At 36.6% G+C, this 11,219-nt stretch overlaps 1 protein-coding gene across 1 annotated transcript in view; it reads left to right on the top strand.

The window, feature by feature from the left end:
• The window catches only part of DHRS7 (dehydrogenase/reductase 7), a 23,078-nt gene extending 16,667 nt beyond the window's left edge, over positions 1–6,411 (top strand). Inside the window, exon 7 of the mRNA XM_027842896.1 lies at positions 6,227–6,411. Coding sequence (XP_027698697.1) covers positions 6,227–6,274 — 48 coding nt within the window. The 3' untranslated portion in view covers positions 6,275–6,411. The remainder of the gene's footprint in view (positions 1–6,226) is intronic.
• The last annotated feature ends 4,808 nt before the right edge of the window (positions 6,412–11,219 follow it).

The raw sequence follows: 11,219 nt of genomic DNA, 5'->3' as shown, positions 1-11,219 counted from the left end.
AACAACAATAAAAATTATAGAAGAATTAAGTGAATCACTTAATGAAAGAATCAGTCAACTAGCGTTTACTAAGCATCTGCCGTGTGCCAAACTCTGAGCTAAACTCTAGGGATACAAAGAAAAAATCGAACAGACCTTGTGCCCCTCAGAGGGAAGGCTAGTATCTGGAGAGAGCCTTTTAAACCTTCTTTTTAAAATTATTTTTATTCTGAACTAAACAAACACCAAATAAAATGAGCATTTCCATATACAGAATACAACAGAAAAGGAGGATAGTACATGAAACTACAGATCTCTCTAAGTTTAGTTTGTATTACATAATTTTAGCCTGTAGTTGTAGAAGCCATCCTGCATGTCTTGACTTCATTCTGGCCTTCTATTCTCTGCATTAAAAATGCCTCAGCAACCCTCATTTATTTCTTTTCTTTTTTGCTTTGGAGCCTAGTCTTGAAGAAAACCAAGAATTCTAGGAAGTCAAGATGAGAGAAGAGAGCACCTCTGGTATCGGGGGGGGGGGATGGAGGAGGGGGACAGTGAGGGAGAGACAATCAGTGCAAAGGCTCGGAGATGGGAGATAGAATATGATGTGTGAGGAATTGTGATTAGATCTATTTGAATGGACCTTAGAGTGTGTGGAGGGGAGTAATAGAATAGAAATATAGGAAGGGGCCAGAATGTAAAGAGCTTTACATGCTAAGCAGAGCAGTTTATAGTTGATCCCAGAAGTAATAGAGAGCCACTGGATGTTAATAAATAAGAGAGTGACGTGATCAAACCTACAGTTCAGGACAATCACCTTGGCTGCTATGAGGAGGGTAGACTGGAATGGGAGAGAGACTTGAAGCAGGAAATTAGCAGGTTGTAGAAGTAGAGAAAAGGTAAGAGTTGTCACATTATTAGATATGTGGGGTGAGTAAGAGAAAGGAGTTGTTGATGAAGCCAAGTTTTTTAACCTGGGTGACTGGAAGGATTGTGGTACCCTTAACATTAATATAGAAGTTCAGAAAAGCAGTGGGTTTGGGGAGGGAAAGAGATAAGAAGTTTTGTTTTGGGAACATTGAGTTTGATATGCCTTCAGGGCATCCAGTTCTAAGAGTAGCTGAAGATGAATTTGGGAGAGGAGCCAAAAAGAGAAGCGGGGATGTCAGTGAAATATCCTAGAGACCCCCTAACAGAAAGAGCTAAGTGACGTGGTTTTGGAAGGTTTGGCATGAAGGAGTAAGATAGTAGTGAAAGAGAATTTAAGTTTTCTACCTGCTGGATCTTTCTCTTTCTGCCTCAAGCAGAGTGTTGGTTTGCTTTAAAGACCATTTTATCCTTTAAAGAGCAGAGAAACCTACAAAGGAAGCTCCTATTCTTGATCTGATTCTCACCAACAAGGAGGAACTGGTTACTGGAGTGAAAATCAATGGAAACCATATAATATCTACAAATATTCATATATATATATATATATGTATGTGACAAAAGACAAAAATGAGCATGTACATGTAAGTGAAAAACACAGCATAAAATGGTAGCTTAGAGAAGGGAAACATTGGTAGTTGGGGGGTTAGAAAAGGCTAAAAGTAATCCTTGGGCTGCACCTTGAATGAAGTAAGAGATTCCAAGAGGCAGAGGTAAGGAGGGGATGCTTTCATGTCATGGGGGAGCAAGCTGGCACAAAGTCGTTGAACAGTAAGGATCGTATGGCTAGACTGCAGATTGTGAGGAGAGTGATGGATGATGAGGCTGGAAAGTTAGGTTAGGGCCAGGGTGTAGAGGCCTAACAGAAGAGTTTACATTTGGCCTTAGAAGTGATAGGTTGTTGTTGTTCAGTCATTTTCAGTCATGTCCAACTCTTTGCAACCCCATTTAGGGTTTTCTTAGCAAAGATACTGGAGTGGTTTGCCATTTCCTTCTTCAGCTCATTTTACAGATGAGGAAACTGAGGCAAATGATGTTAAGTGACTTGCCCAGAGTCACACAGCTACTAAGTGTTTGAGGCAGGATTTGAACTCATGAAGAACTCATGAATTCATGAGTCTTCCTAATTCCAGGCCCAGGACTCTGTACCACCTAGCAGCTCTGAAGCAATAGGTAGCCATTGCATTTTATTAATTTAGAAGAGTGACATGCTCAGACCTGCACTTAGGGAAGATCACTTTGACAACTGTGTGAAGGATAGATTGGAGTCAGGAAAGACATGAAGCAGGGAGATAAATTAGGAGGCCATTTCTAGTCCAGGTAAGAGGTAGTTGAGGTGTGAACTAAAGTAGTAGCTGTTGAGTAAGTAAGAAGGGGAAGAATGTGAGATACTAGATACTATGTGAGATCCTAGAAATGGGAAGATTTAGATCAGAGGTTCCCAAATTTATTTGGTCAACTGCCACCTTTTCAAAAAAAAATTTACTCAGTGCCCCCCTAGAAATCTTTAACCCTTTAATGTTTTTTTGAAATTTGTCATTTAAAAAAAATATAAATTTTTTTTAAATGACACATCTTAAATTTAATAATTTATTGTAAACTTGTGGGTTTTTCTTGCATTGAAATTTTGATGATGCTATATTGTGTTATGTAACCATATATAATTGTATTGTAAACAAGTCATTACACACATTATTCCTGCCAATGCATGCTGGACTTCCTGATAATTTGTGACACTGCCAACACGTCCTTGCTAAGACTTGTCGGCAGACTTGACCACTGATTGGTTATGACTTGCATTTTGTGTGTTTATTTGGAAAATGATGTAATCACCGCGGCTTTAACTCTGATACACAACAGATGAAATATATACGAACAGTTTTTCAAAATTTTCTTATCTTCTCTTTTTTCCTTATACTTCTACCACCCCCTTATTTTTACTCAATGACTCCCCTAATTGCACCCGAGGCTATTACTACCTCCCTGGATTGGTCCAGCGCCCCTCTGGGGGCAGTATCACCCACTTTGAGAACCTCTGAAAATTTAGTTAGATAGTTAGGTGTGTGCAACGAGTGCCAAGAAATTGAACATAATGCCACATTTGCAAATCTGGAAGACTAAGACTATGATATTGGTATCCACAATGGAAGGAAAAAAGATTGGAAAAGGGAGTGGGTTTTGGGGAAAAGATAATGAGTTTGTTTTGGATGTGTTGGGTTTAAAAATTCTTTGGAGATTTGAGATGTTCAGCTTGAAAGTGTCCAATAGGCAGTTGGTGATGTGGGACTGGAGGACAGGAGAGATGTTAGGTATGGATATAAAAATCTGTGAGTCCTCTTCGTAGAGATGATAATTGAACCTATGAGATCTGGTAAAGTCACTAGGCAAGAAAGAATAGAGAGAGAAGAGAAGAACAAGGACAGATACATTTATAGTTAGAGACTGTGACAGGGATGTTGAGCAAACAAAAGAGACTTGAGAAAAGTGGTCACTCACATAGAGGGAGATCCAGTAGAAAACAGGGTCATGAAAACCCAGAGAGGAGAGCACCCTCAGCAATATAAAAAGTTTCAGAGGTCAAGAAAAATGCAGATATATGGAAGACCATCAGATTTGGCCATTAGAAATCATTGGTGAATTTATTAAACACTTAAGGGGCTTGAAATGAATATTAACAGCTTCATATAGAATCCTTTTTTTATATTTTGCTCTATGTATGGAAATATTCCTTTCAGGAGTATTTAAATTCAGAATTTAAGAATATTCTAGAGGGAAAAAAGAGATTATTGGCAAGTGGAGGAAGTAGTTCATTTGAGTGATGTGGTCAGAAGCCAAACTACAAAAGATAGAAAAGTTAGTGAGAGGAGAAGAAATAAAGCTACTAAGTGAGAGGAGGGTAAATAAAGCTACGAAGTGAGAGGAGGGTAAATAGAGCTACTAAGTGAGAGGAGAGGAAGTAGAGGCAATACTTTTCGTAGGAGTATGGCTGAGAAGGCAGGAAGACATAGAACAACAAAAATTTGAGGGGGTAGTAGGGTCTAATGAAGGCTTTCCAAGGAGGGGGGTGGCTTGGGCATATTTATATGCAGCAGGAAAGTAATAGATTGTAGATTAGAGAAAGGAGATGATTCAGAGAATCCCCTGTTGGAGGGGAGAGGAGTTAGCTGTAGTGAGTAGAAGGGATACCTCATTATTAAAGACTGGAGTATGGGGGAGAGAACTAAAGGGATTTCGAGGGGTTTTGAGATGAGAAGAGGAGAAGACAGAGCTCATGATGAATGATCTTGACAGACTAGAACATTGGGTTGAATGTACTAAGAAGAGGTTTAACAATGTCTTACAATTAGGTTAAAAAAAAAAACAACTTTACAAGTACAAAATGGGAGTAGTAGAGACATTGTTTCATCTGGGAGAGATATAGGTGTGGTATGGCCTGCAAGCTCAGTTTGAGCCTACTGCATTATGACAGCTAATGAAATCTTAGATTGTATTAAGAGAGGTGAGATATCTAGGATTAGGGAGGGGATAGTCCTACTGGACTTTGACCAAATCAGAGGCACTTTGTAGAAAGGACATTAATAAGTTGGAGAGATTCCAGAGAAGGATGATTGATAGTGAAGTATGAAATTGTGAGCTCTTTGAAGGCAAGGATTGTTTTTTTATTTGTTTTTTTGCTTTTCTTTGTGTTCCCAGTCTTAGCAGAGTACCTAGCACATAGTACATACTTAATAAATGAATTGACAAGAGTCTGTTAAAAAAAAGCCTGTAAGGAGATAAAAGTAAAGGCTAAAAGTAAAGGCTTTAAATTTTGGCTCTCTCTTGAGTTCCAGCCCTTAGGATTGGAATATTTTATTCTGTCTGTATACAGTGTTTTCATGAATATTTATCTTGGATGGGGGAGGGGAAGCAAAAACACAGTCCACGTTGTGAATTTAGTGTTTCTGCTAGCTTACAAATTCTGTCTGTTAGGAATTTATTTGTTTGTGGTTTTTCATGATCTTTTTTTTTTTTTTTTTGGCAAGGCAGTCAAGGTTAAGTGACTTGCCTAGGGTCACACAGTAAGTGTTGAGTGTCTGAGGCTGGATTTGAACTCAGGTCCTCCTGACTCCAGAGCTGGAACTCTATCTACTGTGCCATCTACATGCCCCTTTTTTTCTTTTTTTTCCTTTTTAATGGTTTTTCATTATCAAAATTTGCTTTGAAATAAAATAAATTACAAACTAATCTGCACTTCATCTCTTATCAAATATATCTACCCTGTAAATGGTTAAACATTTCCTTTGTAATTTACTCTGGCAAATCATAGCAGATAATGCCCTAGTCCAGAAGTACAGAAAAACAGTTTTTAAAAGTGGGATGAGAGGCAGCTAGGTGACGTAGTGGATACAGCACTGGCCCTGAATTCAGGAGGACCTGAGTTCAAATACGGCCTCAGACCAATCACTTGACACTTACTAGCTGTGTGACCCTGGGCAAGTCACTTAACCCCCCAAAAAGTGGGATGAACAGATGCCAAATGCTCTTTATAATACAATAACTCAGTTGATAGTGTAACTGGTTAGATTACAATGTTACAACAAGCCATCAGGGGATTAACATTTTGCCTAAAATCTGGGGTTTTGATGGGTGCTTATCACTCAAATTTGAGTCTTTATCCACTTTTCCCAGGAATCATACAAACTGAGCACAGTCCTTTAGTGAGGTTCATAAAAGTAAACAGAATGTTTTCTTACAATCAGGTTGCAAAAGTCTTTGAGGTTCTTTTCCCATGAGCAGGAAGGAAAAGTTTAGACATAGTGCTGGTAGATATCACAGCAAGGATGAATGTAATCTGACCTCCATTATCTTTGCCCCCTAAGATAGGTTTGTCCCTTGGCAGAGAGCTGCTGTTACAGGAAAATCTAGATTTGCTACCTCCCAAAGACAGACTTCAAGGTCTTATCACATCCATCACACAAGTCAAGATGTGTATCACTTCAATATTCCAGAAGTTCTGTTTCATAAGAAAGCTCCCTTTCTATTCTTTGTTGTTGTTGTTGTTGTTGTTGTTGTTAAATAATTCTAGCTAGGCTATGGAACATTATCTTTGGAATGGATGCTTAAGGGCTTGGCTTTAACTTAATGAAATATTTACAAGGCTTTATTTATAGGCCCCAAGTTTTATTTCTCTTCCCAATATTCCAGTGACAGCAATAACGCAGTCTGGCCCTAAGCACAATACAAAAATTATAGGATTAACCCAAAAATGTCTTCATCATTAACAGAAGTAAGAAAAATGTGGAATGATTATTTTTGATTAATGTAACTATCTCTGTTTCAGGATGCCGATTCCTCTTATTTCAGACCAATGAAGAAAAAATCAAACTGAAAGAATACCAGCATTTTTCTTCCCACTGTAATTGAAGAGATAGAAAAATGAATGCTTTAAATGCAGTTTATATTTCTATAACAATTCATAAAACAAATCATAAATGCTACAATAAAGATCTTAAACATTGTGTTTCATATTCTTGAGTTAAAAAAAACCAAACACTTCTACACTGGAAACAAAGTGAATTCTCATCAATTGGGAAATAGCTAAACAAATTGTGGTACATGAAGGTAATGGAATACACTATACTGCAAGAAGCAATGAATATAATGAATAGAGACAAGAAATAATATACATAGTAATTACAAAAATGAAAATAGAACAGCAACCACAAAACAGTCAAACCAGACTATTGCAAAAAAATAAAGAAACAGCTTAGCCCCAAAGGAGAGAGGAGAAGACATTTCCCTCTGCTCCTTTGCAGAGATGGGGGAGGAGTAGATCCATGGGTATGTAAAAATTGATATAAATGTCAGATTTTGTTGGTGTGTTGATTGGTTTTGTTGAATTTATTTTCTCCTCTTCCTTTTAAAAAATTCTTTGTTAAAAAAAAAGCATCCCAGATGGATTTCTGGGAGGGAGTAGTGAAAATAAGATAAAGAGAAAGTGATGGAAAAACAAAAAAAATAAAAATAAAAGTCTATTATTCAGAACACAGCTATAAATACTCTAGTATATGCACTTCAAATTTAGGTTGGAAGAAAGTGAATTAATTGCCTACATTGATTCATTCAGCATATACATGGACTGACCAAGGTTCTGTCCACTGTTGTGGGAAAGATAAAAATGTATAAAATTTGCTCCCTAACCTCAAGGAGTTTGCAATTTAGTAAAAGATTAGACAGATAACATACCTAACTATAATATGGGTAGAATATAGCAAATGCTATTAAACCATATTAGGCATATGGATAGAAGGCCAAATCTGGAGTCAGGAAGACTCATCTTTGTAAGTTCACATTTGACCTCAGACACTTACTAGCAGTGTGACCCTGGGCAAGTCACTTAACCCTGCTTGCCTCAGTTTCCTCATCTGTAAAATAAGCTGGAGAAGGAAATGGCAAACCACTCCAGTATCTTTGCCAAGAAAAGTCCAAATGGGGTTGACTAAAAAAATGACTGAACAGCAACTGGCTTTGGTGCCTTAACAGTTTGTATACATGCCAAAAGTTGTTTTTTTTTTTAATGAATCTACTACCATATATTTATGCAGCATCTTTGCTAAGAAGAGAGATGGCACCAAGAAAAAACATAGGTTTAGAATACAAACTTGTTTGCAAAATGTTAACAAGAAAGACGATGGAAAAGTATAAGCAGTTATAATCTTGTACCTATCCTGTGTTTCATTTAATAAGTTTATAAATACTAATCATAATTATATTCCAATTGATAAATGTGATTATGATGTAAACTGAAGACATAAAAATGTAGTAACAATTTTCCATATGGGAAGCATCAAATATTGTTACTGCATCAGTAAAATTATTAATACCAAATGAATTGATTATTTCATTAGTACTTAATTTGAAATACAATTTTGTGATCGTTCTAAAAGAAGATGGAATTTAGGAAGGATAGCTGCATCTGACCAGATAGGTGCAGAAAAAAATCTTATTGGAGGCAACATAGTGATCAATTTTTATGATACCTAAAAGAGAAGATTCCAAAAGAATAGAAAAAATTACAGATGGTGCTTTTAAATCAGCCCCTGCACCTCAACCAAAGTGGGAAGGGAAGGAAATAAACATTTATATAGTGCCTACTGTGCTAAGAGCTTTTTATAAATATCTCATTTGATCCTCACAACAACCTTTGAAAAGTAGGTACTATTATTATCCCTATTTTATGATTGAGGAAACTGAGATAAACAGAAGTTAAGTGACATACCCCAGTATGTACTAGTACCTAGTAAGTGTCTGAGGCTGGATTTTAACTTAGGTCTTCCAGACTCCAGACCTGGCCCTTTGTCCACTGTCCCACCAGCTGACCAAGACATTAATAACTACAAACTGTCATGCCTCTTCTCTTAAAAAAAAAAAACAGCATGGTCTATTCATATATTAAGGATATCTTTAATGTTAATTGTAGGATGGTCACAGGTAGGCCTTGATAGATTATTTTGTTCAGTATATCACATATTCAGAATTATACCAAACAGCATAGAGAATACTGTGTTGTTGATTAAAACTTTTAAAAAAGAAACTTACTTTTGCTTTAGTTACAGTTGGAAAAAAATAAAATGATACAGAAAAAAAAATCGTAGTCATCTGGACAGGATTGAGAAACTCCAAATGGGGCTTGCCAACAAAAAGGAGATGAAGTGTTCCTTTGGGAGACACCTCTATGGAAATAGTAAGAAAAAAGAATTGTTGTCTATACTAAGAGCCTGCAATTTGAGTTCAGACAAACCGAGCTAACTTCCAAGATGCGTAATTGCCCTGGAGTATAACCATGGCCCCAGTTGCAAAGTTCAACTCCTAGGCCTTTTAAGTTCCCTTCTCATACAAGGTATCTCCCATCCAAGAATCTAAGAGACAAGACCACAAAGGTAACTTTGTTCAGACATCTACTAAGTACTAACATCATGCTAGTCATAAAAACAGGGATACATATGGTCGGTCACCTAAGGTGTCAAGGAAGATTTCCTGCAGAAATAAATCCAAATAAAATAATAAAATAAATAAATAAAAAACAAATCCAAATAAAAGGATTGTTTATTGATAATAATAGCTAGCACTTATATAGCACTAAAGTTTGCAAAGCACGTTACATGTTATCTGATTTGATCCAAAACCTTGTGAGGTAGGTACTATTATCATTCCTATTTTACAGATGAGGAAACTGAGACCCAGAGATGTTATGGGATTTGCTTAGGATCACACAGCTACTAAGTGTCTGAGGTAGGATTTGATCTCAGGTCTTTCTGACTGTAAGTCCAGCATTCTATACACTGTGCCACCTAGTTGCCATATTGATGTTAAAGTTTTACAGATCCTCTAGTTTAAGAATGACATTAGGGGGATTGCACAAAACCCCAGAACATTCCAGGGCCTCCTCAGTGAGGTCCACAGTCAAAGACTTCATATGAACTATCCACACTATAAAAACAAAAATAATGTAAAACACGTATCCACCTAGATTACAGATTGTATTAGTACAAATGATCCAGGTTCAAATTCTACCTGTGACACTTATTACTTGTGTGACCTTCAGCAAATCACTTCAGTCCTCTGGGCCTCAGTTTCCTTATTTGTAAAATAAGGGGGTTAGACTAGATTTATTAGAGAATAGACATTTATGTAGGGCTTACCATGTGCTAGGTATTGTACTAAGCATTATACAAATACTTCATTTTTATCCTTGCAACAACCCTGGGAAGTAGGTGCCAGTATTATCCCAATTTTACAGATGAGGAAACTCACATGGACAGAGGTTAAGTAACTTGGCTAGGATTACATAGCTAGTAAGTGTCTAAAGCTAGATTTGAACCCACGTCTTCCTGACTGCAGGTCCAGTGTTATTGTAGGCAACACACTACTTAGCTGCCTAGGCTAGAATATTCAGAATATTATAAGAAAAACCTAAATGCTGGATGACCTGGTGCACATAGTAACTGCAATAGGAGTTCAGAAAAGACTGCAGAAAGCCTGAGGTGGGGCAACTGGCTTCATATAAGAGGTGTGACTTGCACTTTGAAGGATAAGTAAAATGTATACAGAAGGAGAAAAGGTATTGTAGCCTTGGGTACTAAGAACATCATGGTGGGTTTTTTTCCCTCCTCTTTAAAGAAAATTATTATGAACTTGACAAACATGTACATTTCCATATACAAAGGTGAACAGAAAAAGATTATATTTGAAATGGAATATTAGGTACATCTTGTTTTAAAAATATATTTGTATCTTAAAATACATATTTAACATAGTAGCATCTTACGCTGCTTGCTTGTATCCCCTTCCAAGCTTCTATATCCTCTTTTGGGTATGTTTTTAAAAATGCTTATTAATGCTGTTTTCTTTCTTTTCTCTTTTTTGAGGAAAGAGGAGCATCATTATCATTATTTACTTCAATCCCTACCTACAAATCTCCTTTCCCTCTCATGCCTCAAAGAAAATGAAAGCCCTTTCTCATAATAAATAAGTATAAACAAGAAAACATAATTCACAAATTGGTTGTATTTGAAAATATGTCACATTCTGTACCTGCAATCCATCAATTTTCTCTAGATGTGGGAAGTATGCTCCATTATGAGTCTTACGGTGTTATAATTGTTTATTGAATTGATCAGTGTTTTTCAAAGCTGTTTTCCTTTATAATGGTATAGTCATTGTGGAAATTGTTGCATTTCTGCTCACTTCATTCTGCCTGAGTTCATAAGAAGCCCTCCAAGATTTCTCTGAATCTTCCCCTTAACGTCATTTCTTACAATGTAACAATATCCGTTATATTCATATGCCACAAATTGTTTAGCCATTTTCCAACTGATGGACATCCATTTTGTTTCCAGTTCTTTGCTATAATAAAAAGTGCTGCTATAAGTATTTCCATACAGATAAATCCTTTTTCTCTCTCTGATCTCTTTGGGGTACATGAACAGTAGTGGTATCCAGGCTGCCTCTCAAGACATACAATTTAAAAGAAATAGAATGGGTTTTAGAGATGGAAGAGATCTTAGAGATCATCTCGTCTAAAATTCTTCATTTTATACATGAAGAAATTGTGAGCCAGTTTTTTTTCAATTACATGGGTTTTTTTTTTAAATGAACAAAAATCTATTTTTTCTCCTTCCTACCTTCTGTGCCCCAGACCAATTCCACCCCCATCCATTGAGGAAAAAAAAAAAGAAAAACAAATCTTTGTAACAAATATTTGCTGCTGTTGTTGTTATTTAGTCATTTTTCAGTTGTGTCTGACTCTTTGTGACCCCATTTGGGATTTTCTT

This window comes from Vombatus ursinus, unplaced genomic scaffold (genome assembly GCF_900497805.2).
Source record: "Vombatus ursinus unplaced genomic scaffold, bare-nosed wombat genome assembly UNPS02014893.1, whole genome shotgun sequence".
Lineage (NCBI taxonomy): Eukaryota > Metazoa > Chordata > Mammalia > Diprotodontia > Vombatidae > Vombatus > Vombatus ursinus.
Note: the sequence above shows the minus strand (reverse complement) of the source record. Positions and strands in the feature narration are given on the sequence as shown.